The 19906-nt window shown below is 46.2% G+C and overlaps 1 protein-coding gene across 1 annotated transcript in view; it reads left to right on the forward strand.

Annotated features, from left to right (window-relative positions):
* Nucleotides 1-19906, forward strand: part of LOC139274985 (collagen alpha-6(IV) chain-like) — a 401423-nt gene that overhangs the window by 317241 nt on the left and 64276 nt on the right. Inside the window, exons 33-38 of the mRNA XM_070891802.1 lie at nucleotides 11301-11426; nucleotides 12852-13033; nucleotides 15445-15508; nucleotides 16227-16301; nucleotides 16388-16495; nucleotides 19457-19564. Of these exons, the coding sequence (XP_070747903.1) occupies nucleotides 11301-11426; nucleotides 12852-13033; nucleotides 15445-15508; nucleotides 16227-16301; nucleotides 16388-16495; nucleotides 19457-19564 (663 nt within the window). The remainder of the gene's footprint in view (nucleotides 1-11300; nucleotides 11427-12851; nucleotides 13034-15444; nucleotides 15509-16226; nucleotides 16302-16387; nucleotides 16496-19456; nucleotides 19565-19906) is intronic.

Raw genomic sequence — 19906 nt, forward strand, 5'->3', positions numbered from 1 at the left:
CCATCATGAGTAAAAAGATGTTTGAGAGACTGTGGTGCAACAAGGCATTCAGACCAGCCCTGAGCCCCATCCACACGAAACTGAGAACGTACACCAAAGAGCTTATCACTGTCCTGGGCAGCACCATGGTCAAGGTCACCTACGAGGGCACGGTACATGAACTGCCACTCTGGATTGTCCCGGGCGATGGCCCCACACTGCTTGGAAGGAGCTGGCTGGGCAAAATCTGCTGGAACTGGGATGACATCCAAGCACTATCACATGTTGATGAGGCCTCATGTACCCAGGTTCTAAACAAATTTCCTTCCCTTTTTGAGCCAGGCATTGGAAACTTTTCCGGGGCGAAGGTGCGGATCCACTTGGTCCCAGAGGCATGACCCATTCACCACAAGGCGCGAGCGGTACCTCACATGATGAGGGAGAGAGTGGAAATCGAGCTGGACAGGCTGCAACGCAAGGGCATCATCTCCCCAGTGGAATTCAGCGAGTGGGCCAGCCCGATTGTTCGAATACTCAAAAGTGATGGCACGGTCAGGATTTGCGGCGATTATTCGTTTCTCGCTACAGGACCAATACCCGCTACCTAAGGCAGACGACCTATTTGCGATGCTGGCAGGAGGCAAGACGTTCACCAAGCTCAACCTAACTTCGGCCTACATGACGCAGGAGCTGGAGGAGTCACCTGCATCAACACGCACAAGGGACTGTTCATCTACAACAGATGCCCATTTGGAATTCGGTCGGCTGCAGCGATCTTCCAGAGAAACATGAAGAGCCTACTCAAGTCGGTACCACACATGGTGGTCTTTCAGGATGACATATTGGTCACAGGTCAGGACACCGTCGAGCACCTACAAAACCTGGAGGAGGTCCTCCAGCGACTGGATCGCATAGGGCTGCGGCTGAAGAGGTCGAAATGCATCTTCATGGCAACAGACGTGGAGTTTTTGGGGAGAAAGATCGCGGTGGACGGCATTTGGCCCACAGATGCCAAGACAGAGACTATCAGGAACGCGCCCAGGCCACAGAACGTCATGGAGCTGCGGTCGTTCCTGGGACTCCTCAACTACTTTGGTAACTTCCTACCGGGGTTAAGCACCCTTTTAGAGCCCCTACATGTGTTATTGCGCAAAGGTGAGAACTGGGTATGGGGAAAAAAACAAGTAATTGCTTTTGAGAAAGCCAGAAACATTTTATGCTCCAACAAGCTGCTTGTATTGTATAACCCGTGTAAAAGACTTGTGCTAGCATGTGATGTGTCATCGTACGGAGTTGGGTGTGTATTACAACCAGCTAACATTGCGGGGAAGTTGCAACCTGTCGCGAATGCATCCAGGAGCTTGTCTAAGGCCGAGAGGGCCTACAGCATGATTGAGAAAGAGGCATTAGCGTGTGTGTTCGGGGTAAAGAAAATGCATCAGTACCTGTTTGGCCTCAAATTTGAGCTGGAAATCGATCACAAGCCCCTCACATCCCTGTTCGCTGAAAACAAGGGGATAAATACTAATGCCTCGGCCCGCATACAAAGGTGGGCACTCGCGCTATCAGCGTATAACTATACCATCCGCCACAGGCCAGGCACTGAGAACTGTGCGGATGCTCTCAGTCGGCTACCATTGCCCACCACGGGGGTGGAAATGGCGCAGCCTGCAAACTTGTCGATGGTGGCACAGCCCGCAGAGTTGTTGATGGTCATGGAAGCGTTTGAAAATGATAAATCACGGCCCGCCAGATTAGGACTTGGACCAGCCAAGATCCTCTGCTGACCCTAGTAAAAAACTGTGTATTGCATGGGAGCTGGGCCAGCATCCCCGTTGAAATGCAAGAGCCAATCAAGCTGTTCCAGCGGCGAAAGGATGAGCAGTCCATTCAGGCAGACTGCCTGTTGTGGGGTAACCGCGTAGTGCTACCCAAAAAGGGCAGGGAGACGTTCATCTCGGATCTCCACAGCACACACCCGGGTATAGTAATGATGAAAGCGATAGCCAGATCCCACGTGTGGTGACCCGGTATCAACTCTGACTTAGAGTCCTGTGTACGACAATGCAGCGTGTGTGCTCAGTTGAGCAACGCGCCCAGAGAGGCACCACTAAGTTTGTGGTCCTGGCCCTCCAGACCATGGTCGAGGATCCATGTCAACTATGCGGGCCCGTTTCTCGGAAAATGTTCCTGTGGTGGTGGATGATTTTTCAAAATGGATTGAATGTGAAATAATGTCGGGAAGCACCGCCACCGCCACCATTGAAAGCCTGAGGGCCATGTTTGCCACCCATGGCCTGTCTGACATACTGGTCAGTGACAACGGGCCATGTTTCACCAGTGCTGAATTTAAAGAATTCATGACCCGCAATGGGATCAAACATGTCACCTCGGTCCTGTTTAAACTCATATTAGTGTGGAATCAAGTCATCCTTGACTCCGGGGGATTGCCTAAGAGAAGAGAGAATGCTGCCGGACTCCGTCACTCCCAACTGATTCCTGTCACTTCCCTTTTCCATTCATGTGTCCGCTGTGGTCCAGTGGGTAGTCCACTTGCCTCTGAGTCAGAAGGTTGTGGGTTCAAGTCCCAATTCAGGAACTTGAGCATATAAATCTAGGCTGACATTCCAGTGAAGTGCTGAGCAAATGCTGCATGGTCTGAGGTGCCATTTTTCAGAAATGACATGAAACCGAGGCCCCATCTGCCCTCTCAGGTGGACGTAAAAGTTCCCATGGTACAATTTCGAAGAAGAACAGGGGAGTTATCCCCGGTGTCCTGGCCAATATTTATCCCACAATCTACATCACTAAAACAGATTATCTGGTCATTATCATATTGCTGTTTGTGGGAGCTTGCTGTGCGCAAATTGGCTGCTGTGTTTCCCACATTACAACAGTGACTGCACTTCAAAAATACTTAATTGGCTGTAAAGCACTTTGAGACGTCTGGTGGTCGTGAAAGGTGCAATATAAATGCAAGTCTTTCTTTCTTTCATTGCTCCTCGGTCCAATTGATGGAGAGTCCACTCTGGGAGAGGGACCTCTGGAAATTCACCCCACTCCATATGAGGAGGGAAAAGGCAGGTGCAAAATTCATGGCATCAACATACCTATCACTAGCTCAAAAGGAGATCATTTTATACATAGAGTTGTTTCAGATTTTATTAGATGATTAGTCTCATGACTAAATCTAGACTAAGTACGTTATTTAGGCCAGGCAGTGTTGGAGGGCAGAGGTATCATTGGATCCAGGCTGAGGATGGAGGGTGGGGGCTGTAATATATATAGCTCCACCTGTGGACTCCTGTAGCATTGCAGCAAGTGCTGTGTACAAATAAAGAGGGAACAGGTCACCTCATTGGGGTTCTGGAGTGTTCTGCCATCTTAAGGCTTGTGTGTGTTTGTGAGTTGTACTGAAGATGTAATAATAACGACGAGGATGGGATAATCGTTAAAAAAAAGCTGCAATTTTTGTTGGTGGAGGATTCAGCTAACCGACAGAGAGACTTTGAGAGCTTCTCTGTTTTGATTAACAGCTGCAAATCCAAAGTAAATTACAAGCACACTTGTCTGAACTGCCAGAGTCCAGATGGCCGCGCCTATGGGAATAATAGGGTGCTTGGGGGAGTTTCAACGTGACCGTGAAAGTTTTGGAGCGTATGTGGTGTGGCTAGAAATGTTTTTCATCGCAAATAATATCATCGAAGTCTCCAATGATGAAAACCATAACGAGGTGGTGTTGGAAAGACAACGAGCGATTTTCTTAACTGAAGCAGGACTCGAGATGCATAACACCCTGAAAAATTTGCTTGTGCCTGTCAAGCCAAAGGACACAACTCTTAAGCAGATTAAGCACTACAGTCCTGAGCCCCTGGAAATTGCTGAAAGTTATCGTTTCAGAATATGAGATCAGTTAACTGAGGAAAATATCAGTGAGTACATAGTAGCAATAAAAAAGCTATCTGTTCACTGTAATTTTGAAAACTTTCAGGACCAAGCATTGTGTGACCGCTTTGTTTGTGGGATGAAAAATGATGCGATCAGAAGAAAGTTATCGACAACTCCTAACTTAACTTTTAAGAACATAAGAACATAAGAAAAAGGAACAGGAGTAGACCATACGACCCCTCGAGCCTGCTCCGCCATTCAATAAGATCATGGCTGATCTGATCATGGACTCAGCTCCACTTCCCCGCCCGCTCCCCATAACCCCTTTTCCACTTATCATTTAAAAAACTGTCTATTTCTGTCTTAAATTTATTCAATGTCCCAGATTCCACAGCTCTCTGAGGCAGTGAATTCCACAGATATACAACCCTCTCAGAGAAGAAATTTCTCCTCATCTCTATTTTAAATGGGCGGCCCCTATTCTAATACCACGCCCTCTAATTCTAGACTTCCCCATCAATGGAAATATCCTCTCTGCATCCACCTTGTCAAGCCCCCTCCTAATCTTATATGTTTCAATAAGATCACCTCTCATTCTTCTGAATTCCAGTGAGTAGAGGCCCAACCTACTTAACCTTTCCTCATAAGTCAATCCCCTCATCCCCGGAATCAACCGAATGAACCTTCTCTAAACTGCCTCCAAAGCAAGTATATCTTTTCGTAAGTATGGAAACCAAAACTGCACACAGTATTCCAGGTGTGGCCTCACTAATACCTTATATAGCTGCAGCAAGACTTCCCTCCTTTTATACTCCATCTACTTTGCAATAAAGGCCAAGATACCATTGGCTTTCCTGATCACTTGCTGTACCTGCACACTATCCTTTTGCATTTCATGCACAAGTACCCCAGGTCCCGCTGTACTGTGGCAATTTGCAATCTTTCTTCATTTAAATAATAACTTGCTCTTTGATTTTTTTCTGCCAAAGTGCATGACCTCACACTTTCCAACATTATACTCCATCTGCCAAATTTTTGCCCACTCACTTAGCCTGTCTGTGTCCTTTTGCAGATTTTTTGTGTCCTCCTCACACTGCTTTTCCTCCCATCTTTGTATCGTCAGCAAACTTGGCTACGTTACACTCAGTCCCTTCTTCCAAGTCGTTAATATAGATTGTAAATAGTTGGGGTCCCAGCACTGATCCCTGCGGCACCCCACTAGTTACTGGTTGCCAATCAGAGAATGAACCATTTATCCTGACTCTCTGTTTTCTGTTAGTTAGCCAATCCTCTATCCATGCTAATATATTACCCCCAACCCTGTGAACTTTTATCTTGTGCAGTAACCTTTTATGTGGAACATTGTCAAATGCCTTCTGGAAGTCCAAATGCACCACATCCACTGGCTCCTCTTTATCCACCCTGTTTGTTACATCCTCGAAGAACTCCAGCAAATTTGTCAAACATGACTTCCCTTTCATAAATCCATGCTGACTCTGCCTGATCGAATTTTGCTTTTCCAAATGTCCTGCTACTGCTTCTTTAATAATGGACTCCAACATTTTCCCAATCACAAATGTTAGGCTACCTGGTCATAGAAACATGGAAAATAGGTGCAGGAGTAGGCCATTCGGCCCTTCGAGCCTGCACCACCATTCAATATGATCATGGCTGATCATACAACTTCAGTAGCCCATTCCTGCTTTCTCTCTATACCCCTTGATCCCTTTAGCTGTAAGAGCCACATCTTACTTCCTTTTGAATATATCTAACAACCTGGCCTCAACAACTTTCTGTGGTAGAGAATTCCACAGGTTCACAATTCTCTGAGTGAAAAAGTTTCTCCTCATCTCAGTCCTAAATGGCTTACCCTTATCCTTAGACTGTGACCCCTGGTTCTGGACTTCCCCAATATCGGGAACATTCTTCCCGCATCTAACCTTTCAATCCCATCAGAATTTTATATGTTGCTATGAGATCCCCTCTCATTCTTCTAAATTCCAGTGAATATAAGCATAGTCAATCCAGCCTTTCTTCATATGTCAGTCCTGCCATCCCGGGAATCAGTCTGGTGAACTTTCGCTGCACTCCCTCAATAACAAGAATGTCCTATAGTTTCCTGCTTTTTGTCTGTCTCCTTTTTTAAATAGCGGTGTTACATTTGCAGTTTTCCAATCTGCTGGGACCTCCCCAGAATCCAGGCAATTTTGGTAAATTACCACCAATGCATCCACATCCCTGTCGCTACTTCTCTTAAGACCTTAGGATGCAAGCCATCACATCCAGGAGATTTATCCGCCTTTAGTCCCAGTATCTTAATGAGTACCACCTCCTTAGTGATTGTGATTCTGTTAAGTTCCTCCCCATAGCCCCTTGGCTATCCACTGTTGGAATATTGTTAGTATCCTCTACCGCAAAGACTGATACAAAATATTTGTTCAGAGTTTCTGCCATCTCCATGTTCCCCATCACTAATTCCCCAGTCTCGTCCTCTAAAGGACTAACATTTACTTTAGCCAATCTTTTCCTTTTTATATACCTATAGAAACTCTTGCTATCAGTTTTTATATTTCGTGCTAGTTTACTTTCATAGTCTATCTTCCCTTTCTTAATTATTTTTTTAGTTGTTCTTTGCTGGCTTTTAAAAGCTTCCCAGTCTTCTCTCCTCCCACTAGTTTTGGCCACTTTGTATGCCCTTGTTTTTAATTGGATACCATCATTAATTTCCTTAGTTAGTCACGGATCTTTTCTCTTACACCCTTTCCTCTTCACTGGAATATATTTTTCTTGAGAGTTGTGAAATATCTCCTTAAATATACACTACCGTTCATCAACCGTCCTACACTTTAATCTATTTTCCCAGTCCATTTTAGCCAACTCTGCCCTCATACCTACATAGTCTCCTTTATTTAAGCTTAGTACACTGGTTAGAGATCCAACTTTCTCACCCTCCACCTGGATTTGAAATTCAATCATGCTATGATCACTTATTCCGAGGGGATCCTTTACTAGGAGATTGTTTATTAATCCTGTCTCATTACACAGGACCAGATCTAAGACAGCCTGCCCCCTGGTTGGTTCCGTTACATACTGCTCAAGGAACCCATCCCTTATGCACTCTATGAACTCCTCCTCAAGGCTACCCTGACCAATTTGATGTGTTCAATCAATATGGAGGTTAAACAACCATGATTGTTGCTGTTCCCTTTTTACAAGCCCCCACTAATTTAGCTTGTCAGACAGCTATGTCAGCTTGTCAGAACATGGCCAACCAATATTCCCGAGAATTTCATAATATTTCCAGTCGTCAGACAACCGAGGTGAATCGCCTGCAGGTTAAAAGTAAAAGGCAGTTGGGCCCCAAGGTCTCAGAAACTGGCAATGGTAACAGCATTGAAGTCCTGCTATCAGTGCCTGGGACAACACATTGCTCAAAGTTGTCCATATGTGAAGGCAGAGTGTTTCACCTGCAGGAAAACTAGGCATCTTGCGAAGGCATGCCGACTGAAGAGTAAACCAGCTTTCAAAGCTCTAAGTAGAAATCCCCAGAGACTACATAGCATGGAAGAAAAACAACAGGACGAGGAGGTTTTAGAGCTACACATCATCAGCAGTGATTCGGAAAGTATCATCATCCACATAGATGTTGCAGGAACCAAGATACCCATGGAAATCGACACTGGTGCATCCGTGAGTATAGTACCGGAGTCGCTATATCTCGACAAATTGCACGATTTCCCATTGGAGAAATCCAAGATAGAGCTGCGAGGCTACTCGGGAGAGAACATTCCTGTGGTCGGTCATATCACCATACCGGTGAAATACAAGGATCAATTTCAGAGCTTGCCTGTATTAGTAGTGGCAGGAGGCAAGCCTGCCATGGACCATGTACAGCAGACACCTCAAGTCGCTGGAGAAATACCATCAACGATGTCTCCGCAAGATCCTACAAATCCCCTGGGAGGACAGACATACCAACGTTAGCATCCTCGGCCAGGCCAACATCCCCAGTATTGAAGCACTGTCCACATTTGATCACCTCCACTGGGCAGGCCACATAGTTTGCATGCCAGACATGAGACTCCAATGCAAGCGCTCTCTCGGAACTCCTTCATGGCAAACAAGCCAAAGGTGGGCAGCGGAAGCGTTACAAGGATACCCTCAAAGCCTCCCTGATAAAGTGTGACATCTCCACTGACACCTGGGAGACCCTGGCCAAAGACTGCCCTAAGTGGAGGAAGTACATCCGGGAGGGCACTGAGCACCTCGAGTCTCATCGCTGAAAGCATGCAGAAATCAAGCGCAGGCAGCAAAAGAGCGTGCGGCAACCCTGTCCCGTCCTCCCTTATCCTCAACGACTGTCTGTCTCACCTGTGACAGAGTCTGTGGCTCTCGTATTGGACTGTTCAGCCTCCTAAGAACTCATGTTAAGAGTGGAAGCAAGTCTTCCTTGATTCCGAGGGACTGCCTATGATGATGATGATGATGATGACTAGGAAGAAATTGGTTGGGATCACTGAAGCTGGATTGGAGTGAGATTTTTCATGTTGAAATGAGATTTGCATCAAAGGATGATGTCATCAAGAATTATCCGAAGGTGTTCTGCGAAACAGGCAGTCCGATCCAAGACTTCAAAACGAGTGTCAGGGTACAGAAGGACGCTAGATTGGTTTACTGCGAGTCACGTCCCACAGGAGAAAGTTGAGCAAGAACTCAAAAGGCTAGAGACGGAGAACATTATTTCTAAGATAGATCTACATCCACTGTTGTTGTACCTAAGTCCGATGGTAAGGTTGTGTGGTGATTATAAAGTAACCGTAAACATGTAGAAGATTTGTTCACAACACTGACAGGTGGTCAGATCTTCTCAAAGTTGGATCTTACAAATGCCTACTTACAACTTGAGCTAGATGAGGAGTCCAAATCATGCTTGACTATAAATACTCATCTAGCCTATATCAATTTAATAGGCTACCATTTGGAGTGTCTTCTGCCCCTGCCATATTCCAAGGGGTGATGAACCAGATTTTGCAAGGTATTGAAGGGGTAGTATGTTATTTAGATGACATACTAATTTCAGCACCAAAGAGGCAAATCCATAATAACAGATTGAATGAAGTCCTCAAACAGCTAGAGAAGCACAGAGCACGAGTGTCTGCTCGCACGTGTGAGTTATTTCAAAACTTCGTGGAGTACTTAGGGTACAGAGTAGACAAAGATGGTTTACATCCAACCAAGGGAAAACTGGATGCAATCAGAAATGTACACACTCCAAAGAATGTCACTGAACTTCAATCATTTTTGGGTCTTTTGAACTATTTTGTGAATTTCCTACCAAATTTGGCTGCAGTATTACATCCACTGAATGAATTATTGAAAAAACAGGTCCATTGGAAGTGGTCAGAAGAATGTGATACAGCATTCGAGGTGTGTAAAAGCAGAATGGTAGAGGGCACCATGTTAGTTCACTATGATGTATCCAAGGAGATCAAGCTAGCATGTGATGCCTCTCTGTATAGAGTTGGGGCAGTGATCTCTGATGTACTACATAGTGGGGAGGAGAGACCAATTGCTTTTGCTTCTCGCACTCTCAGTGCTAGTGAGCGTAATTATGAGCAAATCAAAAAGGAAGTTTTGGCATTAATTTGGCCAAACCAGGTAACAGACGAAGATATTCATCCATTCTTCATTCGTAGGAATGAATTTTCAATCGATAAAGATTGTATCATGTGGGGTGCAAGAGTGGTTACACCAAATAAATTCAGGTCCAAATTATTAGGAGACCTCCATGACCAGCACCTGGGAATATGCTTGACCAAGAGTTTTGTATGCAGTTATTTAGGGTGGCCAGGTCTTGATAAAGATATAGAGTACATCGTCAGTCAGTGTATGACATGTCAATCGGTAAGCAAGAAACCACCATCAGTACCATTACAGCCATGGAAATGGCCTCCTAGGGTGTGGCAAAGGCTACATATCAATTTTGCTAAGCTAGAAGGACAACAATTGTTCATTGTGATTGATAGCCATTCAAAATGGGTCGAGGTGTGTCCAATGTGGAAAATAACAAGTAAAACATTAGACATTTTACAAAGATTATTTTCTTCATTTGGCCTCCCAGAAGAAATTGTTTCTGATAATGGACCACAATTTCGTTCAGAAGAATTTGTACAGTTCACGAACAAAAATGGTGTGAAACATACCAAGGTTCCACCCTGCTTCAAATGGTGCAGCAGAGCGCACTGTACAAATTGTAAAATGTGCCCTCATCAAACAGATGTTGGATTCAAATCCAAAGAAACGACAGTTGTCATTGGACCACAGATTGGCTAATTTTCTAATTATGTATCATAATACTCCTCATATAACTAATGGTAGAACACCAGCACAGTTGTTTCTCAAACGACAGCCATGAACCAGATTCTCATTGTTAAAACCAAACTTGGCACAGTCCATAGAAGAGAAACAATTAAGACAGAAAAAGAATCATGATAGAGGTAGAGTAAAAGAGAGAAGTGTGAAATTAAATCAGAAGGTGAGAGTGAAGAACCATCACCATAAATGGTTAAAGTGGTTACCAGGAAGAGTGGTGAAAATATGTGGTCCTCGCACATATTTGGTCAAGATGTTTGATCATGGATAGGTTAGGTTTGTTCACATTGATCATATTTTACCCACAGATGTGAAAGTAGTTGAAGGTGGGAATGATTCAATTATTTCTGACTCATCAAATAGTTTTGATACACCAGTAGCAAATCCTACATCAAATGTACTGGAAACAAATCCAAAAGAAAGTCAGAATTTAAGTCTGAGTCCGAGTCAGGCAGACAAACAGTCTGAAGTTAGAGAGAATTCAAATGGAAATCAAGGGCATCCCTTGGAGGAAAAGTTTCTTAAGGATCATCCTCGAATGAGTTTAAATTCGACACCATGTTTGGAAGGTTCTGTTTGAGAGTGAAGGTATCCTCTTCGAAACAGAAAACAAGTGGTTAAGCTTGATTTGTAAATATGGCAAAATAGGTCCATACCTTTTGTTATGTATAACCATGCAAGTTATGTATGATGATTATTTTGTTATAATTACTTCTTCATTAAGGATGAAGAAGTGTAATATAGATAGCTCCACCTGTGGACTACTGTGGCACTGCAGCCAGTGCTGTGTACAAATAAAGAGGGAACAGGTCACCTGACTAGAGTTCCAGAGTGTTCTGCCATCTTATGGCTTGTGTGTGTTTGTGAGTTGTACTGAAGATATAACAGAGGATAGGAGGGGTGAGGGGTTAGGGAGGGGAAGATTTGTAATATGTTACACTAAAGGAACCAAACTGACCCACTTTGTTCTGTACTTTGAGCACATTCAAAGTGTGGGCTCCTCTCAACAGACTAAAAGTTTTGGTTATGGGAAAGTGACGATGCTTTATTAATGACCACAGGTGACCGTGGAGAAAATGGACAACCCGGTCCTGCGCCGCCAATCGAGCCCACCATGATGAAGAGAGTGAAGGGGGACAAGGGAGATTTCGGTTATGCTGGGGAATATGGATTCATCGGTCCCAGAGGTATGGTATGACGGAAATAACTGGAAAGAATTGATATTTGATTCCGCAGTTTGGTTTTGCACATGCTGACCTGTTGCCTCTGGCATTTGGGGACAATCCTAAATCTTACCCATGTTGTTTAGACCACTTTCGAGCCTGTGTTGCTATTTAATTGAAGCCTCTCCAACTTCTGGGGGGAAATTGAGACATTTTTTTTACGCAGCGAGTTGTTTTGATCTGGAATGTGCTGCCTCAAAGGGCGGTGGAAGCAGATTCAATAGTAACTTTCAAAAGGGAATTGGATAAATACTTGAAAAAGAAAAATTTGCAAGAATATGGGGGAGTGGGACTAATTGGATCGCTCTTTCAAAGAGCTGGCACAGGCACGATGGGCCGAATGGCCTCCTTCTGTGCTGTGAGATTCTGTGATTCTGACTGCTTTTAAGACTGCAGGAATTACTAATTTCTCATACACATGGATGCACCATGCTAATTATATCTGAATGGGATTCTCATTCTTTCTTGCAAAATGTATCACCTCACATTTCTCTGATTAAATTTAATCCAACATCTACCTGCCCAATTTACGGGCCAATCTTGGAAGTCACTTATTATCAGTTAATCATACTTTCTTTTTCTGTCTTGTCTGCAAATTTTGATATTGTGCCCAGTATACTCAATTCTGCGCTGTTTATATTTATTCAGAAGAGCAATGGTCTAAACACAGACCCCAGCAGGCAGCAGTGAATGACACACATATGAAGTTAACCCTCACCCACACCTTTGTTACCTCTAGACGCGACTACTCCAACGCTCTCCTCGCCGGCCTCCCATATTCTACCCTACTTAAACTTGAGCTCATCCAAAACTCGGCTGCCCATGTCCGAACTCGCACCAAGTCCCGCTCACCCATTACCCCTGCGCTCGCTGACCTACATTGGCTCTCGGTCCTGCAATACCTCGATTTTTAAAATTATCATCCTAATATTCAAACGCCTCCATGGCCCTCGCCCCTCACTATCTCTGTAATTTCCTCCAGCTCCACAACCATCGAGATCTCTGTGCTCCTTCAATTCTGGCCTCTTGTGCATCCCCAATTTCCATCGCTCCACCGTTGGCGGCCGTGCCTTCAGCTGCCTGAGCCATAAGTTCTGAAATTCCCTTCCTAAACCTCTCCACCTCTCTCTTCTCCTTTAAGACGCTCCGTAAAACCTACCTCTTTGACCAAGCATTTGGTCACCTGTCCTAATATCTCCTTATGTGGTTCAGTGTCAATTTTTTGTTTGCTAATCGCTGCTGTGAAGCTCCTTGGGATGTTTTGCTATGTTAAAGGTGCTGTATAAATGCAAGTTGTTATTTTTGTTGTGCATCTAATCAGGGACTAAAGCAATAGGACTTTCTGCATGAGCAAAGACTGATTTTTACTTCTGTTGTTTTTTATATTAGGGTCGAAAGGGATGCCTGGACTCCCGGGCCAGCTGGGACAACCTGGCTTCCCTGGATCTTCAGGTTACCAGAAAGGCCTTCCAGGATTCCCAGGATTCCCCGGTGAGCCTGGGAGCAAAGGAATGCCAGGATCATTCGGTCCTCCAGGCATTAGCGGCTTCCCCGGGATGTCTGGCGAGAAGGTAGGTTTGACAGAAAGCATTTGCTTTTCATTCAGACTGAGCAGGCTCCAAGTGCTGAACTGAAGTTGTCCTAAGTCGTGGCTCAGAAGGACATGGGTTCAGGTCCCACTCCAAAGATTTGAGCACAAAATCAAGGCTGATACTCCAGTGCAGTACTGAAGGAGCATTGCACTGTCGGAAGGGCAGTACTGAAGGAGCATTGCACTGTCGGAGGGGCAGTACTGAGGGAGTGCTGCACTATTGGAGGGGCAGTACTGAGGGAGTGCTGCACTGTCAGAGGGGCAGGACTGAGGGAGCACTGCACGGTCGGAGGGGCAGTACTGAGGGAGTGCTGCAGCTTCGGAGGGGCAGTACTGAGGGAGCGCTGCACTGTCGGAGAGGCAGTACTGAGGGAGTGCTGCACTGTCGGAGGGGCAGTATTGAGGGAGCGCTGCACTGTCGGAAGGGCAGTACTGAGGGAGTACTGCACCTTCGGAAGGGCAGTACTGAGGGAGCGCTGCACTGTTGGAGAGGCAGTACTGAGGGAGTGCTGCACTGTTGGAGGGGCAGTACTGAGGGAGCGCTGCAATGTCGGAAGTGCAGTACTGAGGGAGTGCTGCACTGTCGGAGGGGCAGTACTGAGTGAGTGCTGCACTTTTGGAGATGCAGGGGCCGAAATTGCCCCCCGACTAAGAGTAGGCGCAATCACAGATATTTAAGATTTTTCGTATTGGGGCAGATCTTGCACCAATATTCGCCTCTTTGTCTTCTATTTCCGATCAGGGTGATGCTGGAGGTAATGTGCCCTTTGGTCGGGTCGGATGCCCAAATGATTCGTTGGCATCGCGCTGCCATGTCACAACGTCCCTCCCCTTCAGTTAAAGCCGCTGCGAACTCCGCATGGGGTTTAGTTAGGTCCACTGGGCCACCAGGGAGGGGTCAGCCGGGCCAGCGGCCCGGTACCCGAGAGGGGGTACCAGGCTGCCTGTTGGCGGCCTGGCCGAACCCGTGGCCACCATTGTCGGGCCAATCTAAGAGTCGGCCCGACAATTAAAATAAAATGGAGGCTACGGCAGTGCGCCCTTCTCTTTAAGGGCGGACACGTCGCCCAGGTACACACAGCTTCCCGCAAGGGGAAGATGTCAGTGACACCGAACCATGGCGGCGCCGCTCCCATGTGGGTCGGAAAGGGGGTCGCCACCGGTCGGGCCCGATGGGGCGGTAACACGGGAGGCGCGGAAATCCGTTACCGTCGCTCCCGGCCCAGGGGCTATTTAAGAAGGGTCAGCCCTTCCGCCTGCCCTCGGTCAGTGAAGTCTATCCACTCCATTGCTGCCTCTTAGAGGCGGTAATGGAGCTTAAAGAGGGGGGCAATTTCGGCCCCGCTGTCTTTTGGATTAGCGGTTAAACCAAATCCTGTCTGCCCTCTCTTAATAGCTGTAAAAGATCCCACAACACTATTTTGAAGAAGAGCAGGGGAGTTCTCACCGGTGTCCTGGCCAATATTTATCCTTCAATCAACTTCACGAAAACCGATTATCTCATTGCTATTTTGTGGGAACATTTTTAATATTCCTTCCTGGGATGTGGGTGTCGCTGGCAAGGCCAGCATTTATTTATTTATTTTATTTTTTTTCGTAGCCAATCGTTTCAATTCTTTGTAAAATCACAAACGCCAGAGGTCACCTTGGGCCCATTCAAGGATCACTCTGCGCCAATGCTGCAAGGCCAGCATTTATTGCCCATCCCTAATTGCCCCCAAGAAGGTGGTGGTGAGCCGGCTTCTTGAACTGCTGTAGTCCGTGTGGTGAAGGTTGTCCCACACTGATGTTAGGGAGGGAGTTCCAGGATTTTGTCCCAGCAACGATGAAGGAACGGCGATATACTTCCAATTCAAGATGGTGTGTGACTTTGATGGGGAACTTGGAGGTGATAGTGTTCACATGTGCCTGCAGCCCTTATCCTAGTTGGTACAGATCCTTCCACCACCGGCGTATTGTGGCTGCCGAAAAAGCTGTGGCGAGTTGCTGTATTGCATCTTGTAGATGGTACACACTGCAGCCACAGTACGCTGGTGGTGGAAGGAGTGAATGTTGAAGATGGTGGCTGGGCTGACGATCAAGCTGGCTGTTTTGCCCTGGATGGTGTCGAGCTTCTTCAGTGTTGTTGGAGCTGCACTCATCCAGGCAAGTGGAGAGTATTCCATCACACTCCTGACTTGTGCCTTGAAGATGGTGGAAAGTCTTTGGAGAGTCAGGAGGTGAGACACTCGCTTCGCACAAATTGGCTGCCGCATTTCCTACATTACAACAGCGACTCAATTTAAGTACTTCATTGACTGTAAAGCACTTTGGGATAGCCTGAGGTAATTGAACAGCACTATAAAAAAAAAAGTTATCTCTTTTTGAAGTGTAGCTGTTGCTTTTTTACAGGGTGTCTCAGGGAATCCCGGATTGCCTGGTGCCCTGGGCCTCCCCGGCCCGAGTGGAACAAAAGGTGAGTTAAGATGGAGGAAGTCCGCACAACGCAGACAGATTTAGCATTCAGGGCTATGTTTTCAGTGACTACCTCATTCTTTGAGTATTGGGAGAGAGATTAAGGGGTGATCTAATTGAGGTGTTTAAGATGATTAAGGGAGTTGATAGGGTAGAGACAAAGAAACTATTTCCTCTGGTGGGGGAGTCCAGAACATGGTGCCATAAACTTAAAATTGGAACTAGGCCGTTCAGGGATGATGTCAGGAAGCACTTCTCCACACAAAGGGTGGTGGAAATCTGGGATATAACCAGAAAACGCTCAGCAGGTCAGGCAGCATCTGTGGGGAGAGAATCAGAGTTAATATTTCAGGTCAATGATCTTTCATCAGAACTTTCTACCTCAAAAAACTGTTCCGGCTGGGGGTCAATTGAAAATTTCAAAACTGAGATAAATAGATTTTTGTTGGCTAAGGGTATTAAGGGATATGGAACCAAGGCAGATGGATGATTAAGATACCGATCAGCCATAATATAATTGAATGGAGGAACAGGCTCCGCCTGGCCCTGTGCTCTTAGAATGAATAAAAAGTTGACCACTAACTTGGGGACAGATTGAACATGAGTTGAGAGTTAGTGAGTATTGTGCATGGTGTTCCTCTTTACGCTGCATTACTGGAATGTGGAACGTCCAACTGTTGCACTCTTTAATAACACATGTTGTTGTTACAACACCCCAGGTGAACCGGGGCAAACAATGAACATGCCGGGGCAGTCAGGATACAAGGGTGAAACCGGTCAACTGGGGGTCAAAGGTAACCGGCCTCTTTTGCCAAATCTGAAAAGCATATTGCCCATGTTTACGCAAGGTCGTATATCAATGTTGTGTGTTATGTAACAGGCAAACCAGGACTCCCAGGGCCACAAGGCAAACCTGGACATCCAGGAGATTTAGGCATTGAGGGGATGAAAGGCACTCTAGGTTATCCCGGTCTCCCAGGTCCACAGGGTAAGTACCCTTCCCTCCTTGTGTCTCTATGGCTTGACTCCTTCGCTTCCCACCTGTCCCGCGGACTCTCTTGTTCTACTGGCTCACTCTAGTGTTGGTTATTTCTTTTACCCATAAGTATAAACACACAGTCACCTCTGCTCACAAGATTACAAGATACCAAGGGATGAGAATGACCACTCAGCTCATTTTAATTTATCGGGTAAGAATATCCTCCACCCCCCTCCCCTGCAGGTTCCAGGGTTTGCACTTCATCCAATTCAAGAATTGATCACTCGCTGCTTGAAGCAGAACTCCCGATGTCACTCAGTAATGTCTCAGTGACGGATAAGAAGCCATCAATGGAGATGCAATCAGGGTGAGTTTTCTCTAGGCCGAGTACCAACATCTAACATTCTGCTCCACATGTGGAGAGGTGGATGTTGCAGATTCTCCTATTCCTTTCTGAGTTGCATTTTCATACTCGCCCGCTGTCATCTGATACCTTGCTTGATAGTGAACTGTATTGGGCCTCTGCTTATGGACTGACACCTGGAACATGCAGAAAATACAGTGCAAACCCCCCTCCCCTCCCACTCTATTCTCGCTCCCTTCCCCCCTCCCCTCCCCTCTCCTCTCCTCCCACTCCCTCTCTTCTCCCGTCTCCCGGCCAGTCGACCAGCACGAACTGGGGGGGAGGGGATGCACTTATCCCATTAAATTATAGAAAAGAATCTGTGCTGTTCTCTAAACATGTGCTGTTTGGGGGAGGCATGCCTGATCTGCAGTGACTGCACTTCGAGGAATTCATTGTCGGTGAGGCGTTTTGGTCAGTCCTGGTGATGGGATAAAATGCTGTATCAAAAACAAATGGGCAGAATTTCCCTTTCCCTGGTTTCCACTGATCTTCCGCTGAAATTATCACTGTAGTTTTACTACGTTAAAGGCGCTATATAAATGTAACATCCATTACTGGATCAGCAGAAATGTCCTCCAATTAAATACTGGAAAGACCGAAGCCATTGTCTTTGGTCCCCACCACAAACTCTTTTTCCAAGCCAACTAACCCTATCACCCTCCTTAGCATTTGTCTGAGGCTGAACCAGACATGTTTGCATAATTGACTTCGAGATGAGCTTCTGACCACATATCCGTGGCATAACTAAGACCGCCTACTTCAACCTCCATAATATCACCCGTATCCACCCCTGCCTAAGCTCATCTGCTGCTCAAACCCTTTGTTACAGGCAACTCTCGATTATCCGGGGCCCTCGGGGACCGGGCTATTCTGGGTAAACGATTTTGCCGCTAGGGCGAGTGCAAGTACTTGCCGAGAATGTTTGGGTCCCAAATTTATACTTTAATGCTTTTCTGCTTCTGTGCACTCCAGGATGGGATAGTCCACCTATTCATTTTAATATAAAGTGAAGAGACCCATGTTATACTGTGTCTACTTTTTCTTAAAATCGCTGGAGGTCGAATGAGATTGGGCTTTACTTACCCCCGAGGCCGGGCGGCACCCTCAGTGATACTCCAGACTGCACAAGAGCACATTCACCAAGATTTATCCCAATTTCTTTATGTTTGGAGAGGAGTTCCTAAGTGAGAGTCTTCTAATCTGATTGCCTATGAATAGAGTTGCAGAGGTGTCAGAAAACGGAAAGACGGCAGGGAAGGGAGGAAGAGGAAGGAACTGAAAAATATAGGGAGGGAAGAGGAAAGTCAGGAAGGAAAGAATTTTGCCTGATTTTACCAAACAGCTGATTGTAATGCTAATGGAGGCCAAAGGGAGGGGCCTGCTAAATTCAAAACATTAGAATTAGTTCATTAGGACTGTGTGTGAGGTGGGTTTAATGGTCGTGTGCAGCTGCACACGGGACAGAATCACAGTTTTAAAAGTGCCGCTGCAGCGGATTCTTCATTAGATCCGTGTACGGATAATCGAGAGTTGCCTGTTCCTCTAGGTTTGACTATTCCAACACTCTCCTGGCTGTCCTCCCATCTTCCACTCTGCATAAATTTCAGCTCATCCAAAACTCGGCTGCCCGTGTCCTAACTCACACCAAGTCCCGTTCGCCCATCACTCCTGTGCTCGCTGACCTACATTGGCTCCTGGTCCAGCAACACCTCGATTTAAAAATTCTCATCCTTGTTTTCAAATCCCTCCATGGCCTCACCCCTCCTTATCTCTGTAACCACCTCCAGCCCCACAACCCTCCGAGATCTCGATACTCCTCCAATTCTGGTCTCTTGAGCACCCCCAATTTTAATCACTCCATCATTAGCAGCCACGCCTTCAACTGCCTGGGCCTTAAGCTCTGGAATTCCCTCCCTACACCTCTCTGCCTCCCTACCTCTCTCCTCCTCTAAGACGTTTCTTAAAACCTACCTATTTGACCAAGCTTTTGGTCATTTGCCCTAATATCTCCTTCTGTGGTTCGGTGTCAAATTTTTGATTGATAACGCTGTTGTGAAGTGTCTTGGGACATTTTACTATGTTAAAGGTACTGTATAAATGCAAATTGTTGTTATGACAGATGATAGAGACCAACACCTGCCAGGTGCAGGCTAGAAGGGCCGAATGGCCTATTCCTGCACCTATTTTCTATGTTTCTAAAACCTACCTATCTTATTTTACCAGAAATTTTAGGAGAAATTTTTTTCAGTAATGATAAAGGCTTAACACACACTGGCCCGCAGGTAGAGAGAGAGTCAGCATTTCTATTGCACCTTTCGTAACTTCAGGACGTCGCAAAGCGCTTCACAACTAATGAAGTACTTTTGCAGTGTAGCTACTGTGGTAATGCGAATCAGCAGGCCATATTACACCCCGCCCGTTTTTTTCCCCAAAACATTCGCTGGGTTAAAACGAGCTGCCGAATTGCTGTCGCCTGTTTGTGCTTCTGCCAAAGACCAATCTCGCCACCATTGGCTCCTCGTGTGTTTTAGGATGGAACTGATTTGGGTTTCTCTGTTCTACAGGCACCCCTGGATTTCCTGGGGCATCAGGTGACAGAGGATCACGAGGTCCTGATGGTTCTTCTGGACTTTCGGGATACACGGGATTTCCTGGATATCGAGGGGAAATAGGTACAGAAGTACACCGAGCCTTGGCTGATATAAGGCATGCAGGAGGTCCCGGAGGAAGTGGGGGAGTAGATTAGGAGCAGACTTAATGATTTGTTCAGTGAATTGGAAGGAAAAGCATGGCCACGATTTCTTGTTCAGTGCGGCCATCGGGCAGAGTTCCCCAGCGGGAGGGCACACTCGGAAGATTTCTCCTAATATTAGTAACGGAATCACAGGGTGAATCTTAAGAAACTTGGTGCGGAGCCTCACTCGAAGGGGGAGCAAATCGGAGTGTCGGCCCGATTGCTGACACTTCACGGGCACGGCGGTGTAGTGGTTCTGTTACTGGACCAGTTATCTGGA

The sequence above is a fragment of the Pristiophorus japonicus genome, chromosome 10 (genome assembly GCF_044704955.1).
Source record: "Pristiophorus japonicus isolate sPriJap1 chromosome 10, sPriJap1.hap1, whole genome shotgun sequence".
Lineage (NCBI taxonomy): Eukaryota > Metazoa > Chordata > Chondrichthyes > Pristiophoridae > Pristiophorus > Pristiophorus japonicus.